At 40.8% G+C, this 16,949-nt stretch overlaps 1 protein-coding gene across 2 annotated transcripts in view; it reads left to right on the top strand.

The window, feature by feature from the left end:
- The first annotated feature begins 388 nt into the window (after positions 1-388).
- LOC117400622 (collagen alpha-3(IX) chain-like) overlaps positions 389-16,949 on the top strand; it is a 55,858-nt gene continuing 39,297 nt past the window's right edge. For both annotated transcript variants that reach the window (XM_059021289.1, XM_059021285.1), the window contains exons 1-2: positions 389-557; positions 12,171-12,253. In XM_059021289.1, coding sequence (XP_058877272.1) covers positions 529-557; positions 12,171-12,253 — 112 coding nt within the window. In that variant the 5' untranslated portion in view covers positions 389-528. The remainder of the gene's footprint in view (positions 558-12,170; positions 12,254-16,949) is intronic.

The following is a 16,949-nucleotide window of genomic DNA, read 5'->3' as shown; positions in this document are numbered from 1 at the left end:
GCAATTTTTTGTTGAAAATTTCACCCCTGAGTATAGCCATGACAAAAGCGTGGCAAAACTGCAAATATAAAATGCAGCAAATACAGTGGTAAACTTTTGCAAAGGTTATTGTAAGAATGAATCCACTTTATGTGACATTACAAACCAGACTCTTGTTTTACCTAATCGTTAACATCATTACATACCTCTGAACAGATGAACACATGTTTTAATGGAACATCCCACACTGTTCAAAAAGCCCAGAGGCTTCAAGCTCTTCTAGGTCATAAAAGACAACAGCCGCCTCCTGGAAGGTCCTTGGCCAATCAGAAGTCTCTGCAATTGTAAAGTTTGCAGCAAAAATGTTATGGGACTTATGAAAAGTTTCAACATCCCTTCCATCTGTGCTTTCAGCCTCTCACACCATGAAAACAACTTAGAGTTGGGATACCTCCTGCTCACCTTGTGTTCTGACTTGGCTTCTTTAGAAACTTGTATTGTTTTTAATTCACACCTTGGTATTTTGTTTTATATCTTGAAGGAGACAATATGGGACAAAATACTTATTTCATTACAAGGTAAGTAATTCAATGATTTTGTTTTACAAATGTGTTGAGACTATGTTTAATTTGTGTACACAGGTACATTTGCATTTTTGTTAAGGAGAGGACAGTTAACCTTCACAATGTATTAGATGGGTATATTTGGCTTTCCATGTCTTCATATAACTCATGAATGGATTTTGCATCCATACCTCTGCTGGTACATCCTCGTTAGTACCTTCATGATGTTGATCACAAAACTGATTCCAAGCTGCAGCCTATTAATTTCTCAATATTTCATTCTTCTTAATAAACAAGGATGCATTCCCACAGAACAGTAATGCTGAAAAAGAAGAGGCGTTGTTCACAGTCTACAGTAATATGTGCACGCTCTGACAGTCTACAGTACTAGCACGACTGAGACGGTGGAGCCCACAGTACTATCACTGGAGCAGTAATATGTGCACGCTCTGACAGTCTACAGTACTAGCACGACTGAGACGGTGGAGCCCACAGTACTATCACTGGAGCAGTAATATGTGCACGCTCTGACAGTCTACAGTACTAGCACGACTGAGACGGTGGAGCCCACAGTACTATCACTGGAGCAGTAATATGTGCACGCTCTGACAGTCTACAGTACTAGCACGACTGAGACGGTGGAGCCCACAGTACTATCACTGGAGCAGTAATATGTGCACGCTCTGACAGTCTACAGTACTAGCACGACTGAGACGGTGGAGCCCACAGTACTATCACTGGAGCAGTAATATGTGCACGCTCTGACAGTCTACAGTACTAGCACGACTGAGACGGTGGAGCCCACAGTATTACCAGCAATGACAAGAAAAGCAAGAAAATATAGTATATGGGGCCTAATTACAGTATATATTGTAGATTATAGCACACTGATACTGATATGGCACTGTGGTCCTGCAATGTGCTGTGGGGAGTGAAAATACTGGTGTGTAGTATTTGTGTAATATTGCTGTAGTATAATGTTGGCATTTTCAAGTAGCTGTCCTTGTGCTACTCCTGTTCTTTACATGGCCATTGTTCAATACGTACAGATAATACTGCTGATATTAGATGGAATTCGATCACACTTTTTTTTTTATGACTATTTTTCCAATACAGTGGTGTGCTTGAGAGTTGCATTCCTATGATGTAAAACTTATAAGAAGTTAAGTCAAGTAGATACGGTTTTTGGCAAGTGTATTCACCGGCAGTGTTGGGCTTGTTACTAAAAAAAAGTAACTTATTACTCATTACTCGTTTCTTCAGATAAAACGAATATAATGCCCTTACTCTTTACTTAATAAAAAGTAGTGCATTATATTACTTGTTATAGTACTTGTTATATTTATTTCTCTTGTCTTGTCCTGCGAAACAGTTGTTGACTATTGTTTACTAATTAACTGTATGTCTGGTAATTAATTTATTAAATGTGTCAAAAAGGCTTTTAAACATTTTTGTAGTTTAACAAACAAACAGCTCTTAATAATTTACTGGATATAGCAAATAGTAAATTGTAATCATTACAATACATGTGACTTTGCACAAGTCATAAGGAATGAAAAAAATACTTAAGTTACATAAAGGCTTTTTATAAGAGAATAGGAATTTGCATGCAATTTGAGTTTTTCAAAGCGTAAATCCAAACAATTTTAAACGTTTTGTTTTTAAATCTAAATAGTACTTGTTGTATTGCATCAAAAGGAACAGGGGGCCCCCGAGTGGCTCACCTGGTAGAAGCACAGCCGCGTGGTGTGCAGGGTGAGTCATACAGTGCAGGTTCAATGGGGTCCCTGAGTGGCTCTCCTGGTAGAAGCACAGCAGCGTGGTATGCAGGGTGAGTCATACAGTGCAGGTTCAATGGGGTCCCTGAGTGGCTCACCTGGTAGAAGCATAGCCGCGTGGTGTGCAGGGTGAGTCATACAGTGCAGGTTCAATGGGGTCCCTGAGTGGCTCTCCTGGTAGAAGCACAGCAGCGTGGTATGCAGGGTGAGTCATACAGTGCAGGTTCAATGGGGTCCCTGAGTGGCTCACCTGGTAGAAGCATAGCCGCGTGGTGCGCAGGATGAGTCATACAGTGCAGGTTCAATGGGGTCCCTGAGTGGCTCTCCTGGTAGAAGCACAGCAGCGTGGTGCGCAGGGTGAGTCATACAGTGCAGGTTCAATGGGGTCCCTGAGTGGCTCACCTGGTAGAAGCACAGCCATGTGGTGTGCAGGGTGAGTCATACAGCCCAGGTTCAATGGGGTCCCTGAGTGGCTCACCTGGTAGAAGCACAGCCGCGTGGAGTCATACAGTGCAGGTTCAATGGGGTCCCCGAGTGGCTCACCTGGTAGAAGTGCAGCCGTGTGGTATGCAGGGGGAGTCATACAGCGCAGGTGCATGTCCTGGCTGTGCGAAGTAGGCCGGTCTTCAATGGGGATTCCAAAGGGAGCGTCGCGTTGGCCCAGGTGCTCCCGTGGGTTAGGGAGGTAAAACCGGCAGGGACTGTTTCTCCTCATTGCTCTGCAGCGAACCCTGCTGGCCAGGCGCCCAGTGAGCTCAGAGCAAACACCTGCAGGGCTGGTCCTTGTCCTCCAGAGGTCAGTAGCTCACTGACATTCGCTAATGAGTTCCTGGGTGAAAAAGGAAGCTGGCTTGGTCGTGGGATTGGAGGATGTGCACTGAATCTTCGAGTCTCCTGAGCCATGTGGGGAATTGCTGTGGTGAGGAGAAAAGCGATTGAGAATTCCAAATTCGAAAAAATATGTGATCTGTTCTGACTTCATTAAGCTCTATACTCAAGCCAGTTAATCCTGATTGTGCGCACACATGCAGTAAAAGCTGTTGTGTTCAGGGTTTCCATGTGTTCAGGGAAAATAGCAGCTACTTCTTTAGGGACTGCCGTAAGCCGAGTTGTTAGTGTTTCCGGTTTGACGGCGTGCGGTGCTGACTGAAAATACAATAAAGAGCAGTTCACTTGTCGGTTATAACTGAACTGAAATGTACTTTGGCTTTAAAAAAGAAAAGACCACTAAAAACCAAACGCGTTATATTACCTTGTTATTTGCAAAAGTAATATTATATCAGTAACACGTTACTTAAGTAACGAGTTACCCCAACTCTGTTCACCAGTGCCCGGCCATGAATGGAAGTTTGGTTGAATAGTGCGATAAAACAGGGGAATAACATAAAGCAGCAGAGATTTTTTTTTATTAAAAGTGTGGTGTGGGTTTAATCAAGAATACATTGATGCTTTAGACCAGCTTTCTTCCCATGTTGTATCGGGCTATTCAAACTACATAGTGCTTGTCTTCATCATTCTGCTTCAACAGTACAACTCATAAGCAGAGATCATTCAAACTGTTTCCAATTAATATGTATGCACAACCTAAATAGGGCTCTTCTTTGAGTGTTGACTTTTTTCTAATCAGTAGGGCAGTTTTAAGATTATAAATAGTTTTGAATAAAAAAGTTAATACCATAGGCATTAAAAAAAAATAATAATTATAATACAAAACTAATTTTAGTTTTCCAAAATGCCCTGCGGTCCCAGAAGAGTTTTCAGCTAGATGGTTATGATTTGTTGACCCTAAAAGTTTCTTTAAGAATTACTGAATATTTTTATGATTGTAGTTTGAAGTCATGGATGTTTCCTGCTGGCTGCCAAATTCCTCAGCAGGTAACAATTAAAGGCAAGGCATGATATAACTGGTCGTGCACCACGCGAAATGACATCCCCTGCAATACCTGCTGTGTGGTGCTTCGTGTCAATAGTAGTTTGTCAGAGATGTGAAGCGCTTTCATGTTGTGATTGCTGTAGATTGTATGAGACAGATGGTATTGTCAGTTTGCAGTTTATGATTTTCAATTAGTTAGAGGATTTCTTATTAGTACTTTATCACCCCAGGCAGAAGATTACTTATGAGATAACTATAGTGTCTGCCAAGTGTAAAAGTGGGCAATAACGTGACTTCTGAAGACCACAGAGGCCATTAGCTGAGGTAGTTCTCTTTTTGGGAGTCACACTATCAAGTTCGCTTGCCTAACTCTTTTCAGTGTCCATATTACATCTACTAAATAGTCAAATATTAATTTCATACTGAGGTTCCTATTTGAATACAAACTAACATACAAGCTTTGTTATAATGATAAGTATTCTAACTGGCCCATTATAAAAGTTTACCACAGTAAATGTATGTGATAGTTTCACAATGTTTCCATGCTATTCCTATGGTAATACCTGTATGCATTTACTATAGCCTACCATGGTTTGCCATGTTTTTTTTTTTTAAATATGCTTTACCATGCCTCACTGGGATTTATAATGTGTATGTATACTTTACCACCCTTCCACTATGCATTATTACACTTTGCTATGGTTTTTACTATGGTAAACATGCATAAATGGTGGTCAGAATTACAGTTAATAATAAAATGCAATCAAACATGAAAGCAAGCAAATATTGAAAGCTCTTCCCCTGGTTTCATCTGTACTGCTTTGTCTCTCATATTCACAAGGTGCGCTGTGGACAGTGCTGTCTCTCATATTCACAAGGTGTGCTGTGGACAGTGCTGTCTCTCACATTCACAAGGTGTGCTGTGGACAGTGCTGTCTCTCATATTCACAAGGTGTGCTGTGGACAGTGCTGTCTCTCATATTCACAAGGTGTGCTATGGACAGTGTTGTCTCTCACATTCACAAGGTGTGCTGTAGACAGTGCTGTCTCTCACATTCACAAGGTGTGCTGTGGACAGTGCTGTCTCTCACATTCACAAGGTGTGCTGCGGACAGTGCTGTCTCTCACATTCACAAGGTGTGCTGCGGACAGTGCTGTCTCTCACATTCACAAGGTGTGCTGCGGACAGTGCTGTCTCTCACATTCACAAGGTGTGCTGCGGACAGTGCTGTCTCTCACATTCACAAGGTGTGCTGTGGACAGTGCTGTCTCTCATATTCACAAGGTGTGCTGTGGACAGTGCTGTCTCTCATATTCACAAGGTGTGCTGTGGACAGTGTTGTCTCTCATATTCACAAGGTGTGCTGTGGACAGTGCTGTCTCTCATATTCACAAGGTGTGCTGTGGACAGTGCTGTCTCTCACATTCACAAGGTGCGCTGTGGACAGTGCTGTCTCTCACATTCACAAGGTGTGCTGTGGACAGTGCTGTCTCTCACATTCACAAGGTGTGCTGCGGACAGTGCTGTCTCTCACATTCACAAGGTGTGCTGTGGACAGTGCTGTCTCTCATATTCACAAGGTGTGCTGTGGACAGTGCTGTGTCTCTCATATTCACAAGGTGTGCTGCAGACAGTGGTGTTGGTAGCTGATGGGACAGTCTATTCTCTCATACAGAAGTCTGTACTCTAAGGCATCAGGGAGCACAGTGTGCCGTGTAGGAGGTTACCTGTTAATGACTGCTTACCCTGTTAATGACTACATAATTGCTTGATAACAGCTGAATTCACTTGGTCCACGAATTTCGATAGAAAGAAGACCATTTGGAAAGACTGTTTAAAATATCCATTTGAGTACCAAACCTGAACAAATCTGCCCACTGTAAAGACATGTAAATCTAATGTGGTCCTGGACCAATATTTTGATGAGGCTGGTTTAACATCTATTGCTGGAGTATAATGCCAAAATTGCTTAATTTCAGGTTTATTTTTTTGGTTTCTTTGGTTTTAACAGTGATTTCAACATCTGTAATGCCTTCAGGAGAAGCATAACTGCCAGGTTTGTATGATCTAGACTTACACTTCCTGTGGGAGGTTTAATTATATATGTTGAAAGTGCTTATTATCACTTGTTGGCATTTGATTGCATAAAATAGTTTTGGGTTTATCTAGATTTAAAAAAAATTGAAATAAAAAAAGATACCGCACTGCTTTATGACACATGTTATTGTGAGTTCTTCTAGCGAGCTCATGGGTTACAGAGGGAAGGTGAAAACAACAAAATATATATGATTGGACACACTACATAAAAAAATAACTGATTGGACACACTATATATATATAAAGATAAATAGATAACACGATGGACCAACTTTATTTAGCTAAAATATATAATTAAAAATGACATAATTAATTATTGTACTGAATTATAAGTACACATTTAGGACAGGGTCAGGACTATCTGGGCAGACACATGGCAAAGGACATTTAATATAGAAACATGTAAGGTACAGCACGCAGGCAATAAAATGTGCATTATAAATACCATATGGGAGACACTGAAATTGAAGAAGGAATCTATGAAAAGACCTCATCTAGAATATTGTGTTCAGTTCTGGTCACCTCAATACAAAAAGATATTGATGCTCTAGAAAGAGTGCAAAGAAGAGCGACCAGTATATTATTCCTGGTTTAAAAAGGCATGTCGTATGCAGACAGGCTAAAATATTTGAATATATTCAGTCTTCAACAAAGAAGACTACGTAACAAGTCTGATTCAAGCATTCAAAATTCTAAAAGTTATTGACAATGTCGACCCAGGGGACTTTTTATACCTGAAAAAAGAAACAAGGACCAGGGGTCACAAATGGAGATTAGATAAAGGGGCATTCAGAACAGAAAATAGGAGGCACTTTTTTACACAGAGAATTGTGAGTGTCTGGAACCAACTCCCCAGTAATGTTGTTGAAGATGACACCCTGGGATCCTTCAAGAAGCTGCATGATGAGATTCTGGGATCAATAAGCTACTAACAACCAAACGAGCAAGATGGGCCGAATGGCATCCTCTCGTTTGTAACCTTTCTTATGTTCTTATGTTCTTATTAATAAATACATGCTGTGTATAACATGCTCACTGGAAAGATAAAAAGCAGTATAGGCAACATCACCAGTGTGTAACCCAATAAAGGGTTACAGGAGGGTAACATAATGCTCTGTAGTGGACTTACAAATCAATGGCCAAACTTTTTCTTGAACAGTAAAGGTCGCTTTTACCAAAGAACAATTAAACAACAGAAATCACCAGTAAACAAATTAGCTATTAGTCAAAAACAAATAAACCAAAAATGTATATGTTTTAGTGTAATTAGAATGAATTACATATAAATAGGTTTAAAATACAAGAAATAATATGCAGTAGCACCAATTTTCCAAATTCAAATAACATCATCATTTACGGGCATGTTTAACCGCCAGTAATCACCATGTAATTACACTGTGTAAACACAGGAACTGCCAGTAATCACCATGTAATTACACTGTGTAAACACAGGAACTGCCAGTAATCACCATGTAATTACACTGTGTAAACACAGGAACCACCAGTAATCACAATGTAATTACACAGTGTAAACACAGGAACTGCCAGTAATCACCATGTAATTACACTGTGTAAAAACAGGAACCACCAGTAATCACCATGTAATTACAACAATGAATCTCACTCCAAATGAGTAAGACTTGGCATGTCTGCACATGTATTGTAAAGTTGATTGCATTGGAAATAAACAGTTTAAATATTTGTGATTCTCAATCGCTGTTTTACATACAAAATAAATGTTATTTTATTATTTTTGACAGGAGTACAAAAGAATGGGGATTTACATTCAGTCTTGTACAGCGAATGCCCTAAATCCCTTTGTCTATTTTAGGTTCTCTTAATGGACCTGCTACCTAAACAGTAAAGTGGATCTTAGGACAGTGCAGATTCTGAAGGTCTGAAAGCTTTTAACGATGAAGAATTGTACTTAGTTCATTCTTGGCAGGACATTATAGTGGTAATGCACAGATATTGTGAATAGTAATTAATGTAATGGATGAGAGAACATGAGAGGAAGATACAATAAAATATTGTTCTTGGCACTTTAAACAGTCTGGAAGAGATGTTGCTGTCTGAAATATGCACTTTTCACGGAAGGGTAAGTAAAAGACGATGTTAAAGGGTTCAGTAATTCATGATTGGTTTCATAACAGTCAGTTAAATGTTCCCAAATGAAGATGCAGCTTGGAGAATGCAAGATTGTTTGAAGGACCAGCTAAAATACATTTAAATAACGTAATGTTTGCAACAAAGGTTAAGTCCCTACCTAAAATGTATTAGCTGAAATATTTGCTCCCCTTGTCACAGTAGAACCTTACCCCACCTTTCATTTTTTCCCCTGGAATGCTTGGGCCTAGGACAAAATGTGCAGGGGGAGGATAATGGAACTACGTTGGGGTTATGTACTGTATTTAAGAGTCTTAAGAAAGCCTGTTGCTGCACACAATATCTATTGTGAACCAAGGACACAGCAGGGAAGAGTGATGGGACACCAATCAAATCTCGAGTGGCAAGGAAGAGTTAATGCAGGAAATACCAACTGCTTTACAAACTGGGACCTTCTCCTTCAGAGACACTGCTGGCGGCTGCCTTGCTGGGGAGATGGCTGCTGAGTAACCTGCCAGTCATTCCCTGAACCCTCCCACCATGCTGTGCTGTAGGATCCATGAATTATCTGGTGATAGACGGATTTCTTATTACAGGGGTGAAAGGGCAGACAAAATGCTACCTGATACCAGCAGCTGCATCAACAGAAATGTGAGGTAGAGGCACAATTACAGTACAGTACAGTAGCTGCATTAGTATACACTGAGTGTACAAAACATTAGGAACACCTGCTCTTTCCATGAAGACAAGGTGAATCCAGGTGAAAGCTATGATCACTTATTGATGTAACCTGTTAAATCCACTTCATTCAATGTAGATGAAGGGGAGATAGGTTAAAGAAGCATTTTTAAGCCTTGACACAATTGAGACATGGATTGTGTATGTGTGCCATTCAGAGGGTAAATGGGCAAGACAAAAGATTTACAGTAAATGCCTTTGAACGGGGTATGGTAGTAGGTGCCAAGCACGCCGGTTTGAGTGTGTCAAGAACTGCAACGCTGCTGGGTTTTTCACACTCAGCAGTTTCCCGTGTGTATCAAGGATGGTCCACCACCCAAAGGATATCCAGCCAACGGCAGGCCAGTGGTCATAAAGGACTCATTGATGAAAGAGGCCAAAGGAGGCTGACACGAATTGTGCAGAGCAACAGATGGGCTACAGTTAGTCAACTGACAGTCCAGTACAACATTGGTGCTGAAAGAACCATAAAAGAATGCACAACTCGTCGTACTTTGACACGAATGGGGTATGGCAGCCGACGACCTAACAGAGTTCCACTTCTTTCAGCAAAACACAAGAAACTGCGGTTGCAGTAGGCTGAGGAACGAAAACACTGGACACTGGAGGATTGAAAAAACATTGTCTGGTCTGATGAATCCCGGTTCATGCTGTTTCACGCTGATGGGAGGACTGGGGTATGGAGAAATCACATGTGTACATGCATCCATCATGCCGCGTGTCAACATTGCAGGCTGGTGGTGGTGGTGTGATGGTGTGGGGTGGGTTTTCATGGCACACATTGGGTCCCTTGATAAAAGTGGAGCAACGTTTGAATGCCACAGGATATCTGAACATCATTGCCAATCAGGTGCATCCCTTCATGGCAGCAGTGTATTCATCTGCTAATGGATTTTTTCAGCAGGATAATGCTCCATGCCACAAGGCTAGGATTGTCCAGGAATGGTTCCACGAACATGACAGTGAATTCAGCTTACTGCAGTGGCCTGCCCAGTCACCAGATCTCAATCCAATTGAGCATCTGTGGGATGAAATGGAACAAGCTATTTGGAGTAGAGATCCACTACCAGCCAACTTGACACAACTGTGGGAAGCATTGGAGTCAACATGGGCCAGCATCCCAGTGGAACGCTTTCGACACCTTGTAGAGTCCATGCCCCGATGAATTGAGGCTGTAATGAGGGCAAAAGGGGGTGTAACTTAATATTAGGAAGGTGTTCCTAATGTTTTGTACACTCAGTGTATATTGTCATACTGCCATCTATTATAGATTTGAATGTGTAGAGCGACCTTGTTTCAGTGATGCTGATTTGGACTATGTGTTGCTTGGTGTTGTTAAGAAAGGGGTAATAATGGTTTTATTTGACATAAACTTATATTTCTTCCTACAGGGTGCAATAATAAGTCACATCAAGCGTAGCAAGGCACAAAAGTAATTCTGCACACCCACAGCCTGTGATTCCTCCTTACTGTACTGTTATGCCCAACCTATGGAAATTCAAGATGTTTTCAGGCTAGAGTATGCAGACCAAGCCCTGAAAATAATTACCTGAAAAGGCAATTTAAAAAGTACTAATATTGACAGATGTTGCCCACTTTATCTCTTGATGTTATCGGTGTAACCTACAGCATCACAAGATCCACCCATCACATAAGAAACCAATACTCACAACAAAGTTTCCAAAAGTGTGTAGGAAAACAAAACAGGAATTTGAGTATGGTTGCGGAATGAAGCAATGCAGATTTTGAAAAACAGTCCGTCAGTGTTGTCTACTCAACTTACAATGGGGGTTGATTTGATTAACCCTGAATTTTATTGCCGTTTTACAGAGCTAGGGAGTACCCCCACATTGTGTCAAGCACTTATCCCGGTTTATCTCTGGATTATCCCCTTAATCCTGATAAAAGTGTGAGCTGCTGGTTAAAAGAGGATATTGTCAGATACCTCAGGGTTTATAAACTGCTCTGGTCAGCAGTAAACATACACTGCAGGTGATTTATTATGCTTTTTGCCCCGACTTCTTATGCCTGACAGTATTGTTCGTGAATAGAAGCTGAGGTAAATGTTACACAACGAATAGCAAATATGACTGTATGACAGTGTTTGTTATCACTGGTACAACACACGCTGTAATAGCACAGTATTCTGTCTCATCACAACACACGCTGTAATAGCACAGTATTCTGTCTCATCACAACACACGCTGTAATAGCACAGTATTCTGTCTCATCACAACACACACTGTAATAGCACAGTATTCTGTCTCATCACAACACACACTGTAATAGCACAGTATTCTGTCTCATCACAACACATGCTGTAATAACACAGTATTCTGTCTCATCACAACACATGCTGTAATAGCACAGTATTCTGTCTCATCACAACACACACTGTAATAGCACAGTATTCTGTCTCATCACAACACATGCTGTAATAACACAGTATTCTGTCTCATCACAACACATGCTGTAATAGCACAGTATTCTGTCTCATCACAACACACACTGTAATAGCACAGTATTTTGTCTCATCACAACATAGGCCGCAGTAACTAGGAACAGAGCAGGAGCACTGGGCATCTGCTGCTCTGCTGCTGACAAGAAAACAAGAGACAATATAATACATCAACAAACCACGATTGGTTTCGGATAAAATCAATAAAATTCCTTACGGACAGGAGAACCTTATCGCTACACATTTAGTAATTGCCTAATTAATTAATTTAATGAATGGTGTTGACCTTAATTTCTCTCCAGGTAGTTTGGCAAGAGATGCTGTATGAATAGAGATAAGCCTAAGCATATATGCAAATCTTTTTGTTGCACATTCCACTTAAAAAATATATATGTATATAAGTATAATGTCTCACAGTGAAACTGCGATGGAAGATCACCCGGTACAGAAGTTGTGTGCTTTTGGCATACTCTGTTTGATAAGTGTTTTAAGTAAAGACATCCATTTACAACATTTCCAGTTACCTATTCACCCGACACAAAGCTAACTGATATTTTCCTTTTTTCTTTCCAATTAGAAAACAGTCTTGGCATCCCTGTACACTGTACACTTCGTCCTGTGTAGCTCTGCTGTCAGTACTGTGGACCCCTGCACTGTGTCGTAAGTATCGCATTTATCATTTCAGGCACTGGGGTTAAATAATTGGGCACACTAAATTTAAAAAAAACAACGTTGTTTAAGAGATTTCTTTTTGTAACGTATTATTGAGAATAACAGATGTTGAATTCAAAATAATATATTTAATTAACGTATAATAACTTTATTACTTCGGATTTAATTGTTTTATTTACAATATCATTTAATATTGAGCTAGTAAAAAGCAATGTGTGTGTATATATATATATATGTGTATATATATATATATTGTAAAAGAAGTGTGGTGTTGCTGGGGCACCGGTATTTTTCTTCACAGACCGGAGACGACACTTCAATAATTCAGGTGAATACTTTTATTTACAATATTTACAACAAGACATTTATTCTCTTGCATTTATTTGCCCTGTACGGGCCACTAACTATCTCACTACTTCTTCCTTCTCTATGCTATGTCGAGCGCAAATTGGACTCCCTCTGGTGGGGTGAGCCAGGACCACAGGTGAGTATCGGTTGGGCTCCCTCTGGTGGAGTGAGCCAGGAACCCAGGTGGGTGTTGGTTGGGCTCCCTCTGGTGGAGTGAGCCAGGAACCCAGGTGGGTGTTGGTTGGGCTCCCTCTGGTGGAGTGAGCCTGGAACCCAGGTTGGTGTTGGTTGGGCTCCCTCTGGTGGAGTGAGCCAGGAACCCAGGTGGGTGTTGGTTGGGCTCCCTCTGGTGGAGTGAGCCAGGAACACAGGTGAGTACCGGTTAGGCTCCCTCTGGGGGTTATCTCCTGTAACCTAAGGAAGAACAGCATATCCTCTGTCCTAGGCTGCCTGAAAGACAGCAAGGAGCAGGCCACAAGGAACCAGCCATAATAAAGATGGATCTCACACCCTGATTCTGTGTGGTGGTTTTCTTCCAAATGTATATCCCTCTCTCTTAGAGTTGTACCGTTACTCCGGCGGCTTGTAATCCAACCTATATGACCCAGACCTGGTGCTGTAATTCTTTCTTGGAGTGCACACGCTGCACCTGCAGCTGTAAACCTTGCAGTATTTCTGCTAAGTCCCACAACACACTTGGTTAAAGTATTTGCTGCTCCGGCAGCTGGAGAACACGTATTATTTGTAGCGCGTCCTCCTCATATAAACAATGCACTCGGTCAGAGTATTGCTGCTCCTGCAGCTGAAAACCAAACAGTGTGTACACCGTAATTTATTTAAATCCAAAATTATCAAACCAAAAACCAAACAGTGCAAAACAAAAGTCTGCCTCGCTAAGAGGTAAAAACGCTCTATGCTAGACTTTTCAAAGAATCGCTAGAATTCAAACGTAACGCACTTACTATATTTTCCGTCAGCACCAGAATACTCCTCGGAAGCTTGAACAGACAGGACAACCGGGTAGAGTTCCCCACAATCGCTCCCCCCTTGTTCTGCCCCGCTTCCTTTTAAAACACCTAACCCCGCCTTCTCAATCTACACTGGGGACTATGGGTTGTGTAGTTTTTCCCCAGTGACGCCATTTCTTAAAGGCGCCACTGCTCCTTCCTCACAATATATATATATATATATATATATATATATATATATATATATATATATATATATATATATCCTTGATCAAATTTAGAAACCTGCTGATTAGAGACACACTGGGCTTGAGTGTATCTTACACTGAATGAAATCAAATAATAGAATACGTAATTGATTATGGGGTATTTAACTGCTGTAAGGACCCATTAGAATGCTCTACTACTGTTATCAGAGAGCCACCACTTAACATTTGACACCACATACATATCACCCACAGTTTGTAATCTGGTCGTGGGGACACATAAGAGTCCAACATCAGTGTGGACCGTAAATTGCCTCTAGGGGTATAAATATACAAAAGGTCAGTTATTCAAGGGGAGACGCACCCTTCAAAGCCTTAAAAGTCAATAGCAAGATTTTAAAATCAAACCCTGGAGTTTTGAACATACTGCAATTGGTTTAGGGTGTTCTTGGAAACTCCAGCAAGCAGGGCATTACAGCAGTCAAGGCTGGGCCAGACAAAGGCATGGACCAGTTTCTCCGCAGCAGGCATAGAGAGAACAGGGTGTAGCCGGGTGATATTCCTAACATGAAAAAAGGACATCTGGGTGATATTCCGTACATGAGGCTCAAAAGTTAAGGCAGGCTCAAAAATGACCCAACATTTTTCATTTCCACAGTGTGACATGGCACACCAAAGCAATGCACCACTTAAGATACGAGCTTTTGATTTTCCACAGTGTGACGCAGCACACCAAAGCAATAGGAAGATACTAAATATATATACAGTACTGTGCAAAAGTTTTAGGCAGGTGTGAAAAAATGCTGTAAAGTAAGAATGCTTTCAAAAATAGACATGTTAATAGTTTATATTTATCAATTAACAAAATGCAAAGTGAGTGAACAGAAGAAAAATCTACATCAAATCCATATTTGGTGTGACCACCCTTTGCCTTCAAAACAGCATCAATTCTTCTAGGTACACTTGCACACAGTTTTTGAAGGAACTCGGCAGGTAGGTTGGCCCAAACATCTTGGAGAACTAACCACAGTTCTTCTGTGGATTTAGGCAGCCTCAGTTGCTTCTCTCTCTTCATGTAATCCCAGACAGACTCAATGATGTTGAGATCAGGGCTCTGTGGGGGCCATACCAATCACTTCCAGGACTCCTTGTTCTTCTTTACACTGAAGATAGTTCTTAATGACTTTCGCTGTATGTTTGGGGTCGTTGTCATGCTGCAGAATAAATTTGGGGCCAATCAGATGCCTCCCTGATGGTATTGCATGATGGATAAGTATCTGCCTGTACTCAGCATTGAGGAGACCATTAATTCTGACCAAATCCCAACTCCATTTGCAGAAATGCAGCCCCAAACTTGCAAGGAACCTCCACCATGCTTCACTGTTGCCTGCAGACATTCATTCGTGTACCACTCTCCAGCCCTTCGGCGAACAAACTGCCTTCTGCTACAGCCAAATATTTCAAATTTGGACTCATCAGTCCAGAGCACCTGCTGCCATTTTTCTGCACCCCAGTTCCTGTGTTTTCGTGCATAGTTGAGCCGCTTGGCCTTGTTTCCAGGTCGGAGGTATGGCTTTTTGGCCGCAAGTCTTCCATGAAGGCCACTTCTGACCAGACTTCTCCGGACAGTAGATGGGTGTACCAGGGTCCCACTGTTTTCTGCCAATTCTGAGCTGCTGGCACTGCTGGACATCTTCCGATTGCAAAGGGAAGTAAGCATGATGTGTCTTTCATCTGCTGCAGTAAGTTTCCTTGGCCGACCACTGCGTCTACGGTCCTCAACGTTGCCCGTTTCTTTGTGCTTCTTCAAAAGAGCTTGGACAGCACATCTGGAAACCCCTGTCTGCCTTGAAATTTCTGTCTGGGAGAGACCTTGCTGATGCAGTATAACTACCTTGTGTCTTGTTGCTGTGCTCAGTCTTGCCATGGTGTATGACTTTTGACAGTAAACTGTCTTCAGCAACCTCACCTTGTTAGCTAAGTTTGGCTGCATATTGAATTGATGATCATTAGCACCTGTTTGGTATAATTGTTTAATCATACACCTGACTATATGCCTACAAAATCCCTGACTTTGTGCAAGTGTACCTAGAAGAATTGATGCTGTTTTGAAGCCAAATATGGATTTGATTTAGATTTTTCTTCTGTTCACTCACTTTGCATTTAGTTAATTGATAAATATAATCTATTAACATGTCTATTTTTGAAAGCATTCTTACTTTACAGCATTTTTTCACACTTTTTCAACTTTTGCACAGTACTGTATATATATATATATATATATATATATATATATATATATATATATATATATATATATATATATATGTGTGTGTGTGTGTTTGTGTGTGTGTTAAAAAACTGCTCATTTGGCTTGGTTTTCATTTGGCTCAGTCTAAGTAATTGAATACATCTTACCTGACTCAGTAAAAGGAGTATCATTGAGTTAGTGTATCATTGAGTCTGTTTATCATTGAGTCACTGTATCTTTGAGTCAGTGTATCATTGAGTTAGTGTATCATTGGGTCTGTTTATCATTGAGTCAGTTTATCTTTGAGTCAGTGTATCATTGAGTTAGTTTATCATTGAGTCAGTGTATCATTGAGTTAGTGTATCAATGAGTCAGTGTATCATTGAGTTAGTGTATCAATGAGTCAGTGTATCGAGTTAGTTTATCATTGAGTCAGTGTATCATTGAGTCAGTGTATCATTGAGTTAGTGTATCATTGAGTCAGTGTATCATTGAGTTAGTGTATCAATGAGTCAGTGTATCATTGAGTCAGTGTATCATTGATTCAGTGTATCATTGAGTCAGTTTATCATTGAGTTAGTTTATCATAGAGTCAGTTTATCATTGAGTCAGTTTATCGTTGAGTCAGTGTGGTCTCTTCAGTGTTTTTATTAAGGCTTAGCTATATTGAATTCCCATGAGAAATGTACTCTAGATAGTAGAAGTGTACCAATACCCCAGTGCTATCTGTACTTCCTATGCAGGTAGCTAAGAGCAGAATTTTTTTACATGCTCCAAGGTAATGATACCATCAAGAAGAGCTCTGCTTTTCCTAGATAAAAACCAACTTGGAGACTCACTAAAAAGGTTTTACATTTTTATATAGTGACAGATATGGGTCGATCTGCAGTGAAGAGCTATTCAAAAAAGAT

This window comes from Acipenser ruthenus, chromosome 4 (assembly GCF_902713425.1).
Source record: "Acipenser ruthenus chromosome 4, fAciRut3.2 maternal haplotype, whole genome shotgun sequence".
Lineage (NCBI taxonomy): Eukaryota > Metazoa > Chordata > Actinopteri > Acipenseriformes > Acipenseridae > Acipenser > Acipenser ruthenus.
This window is presented reverse-complemented; position numbering and strand designations above follow the sequence as displayed.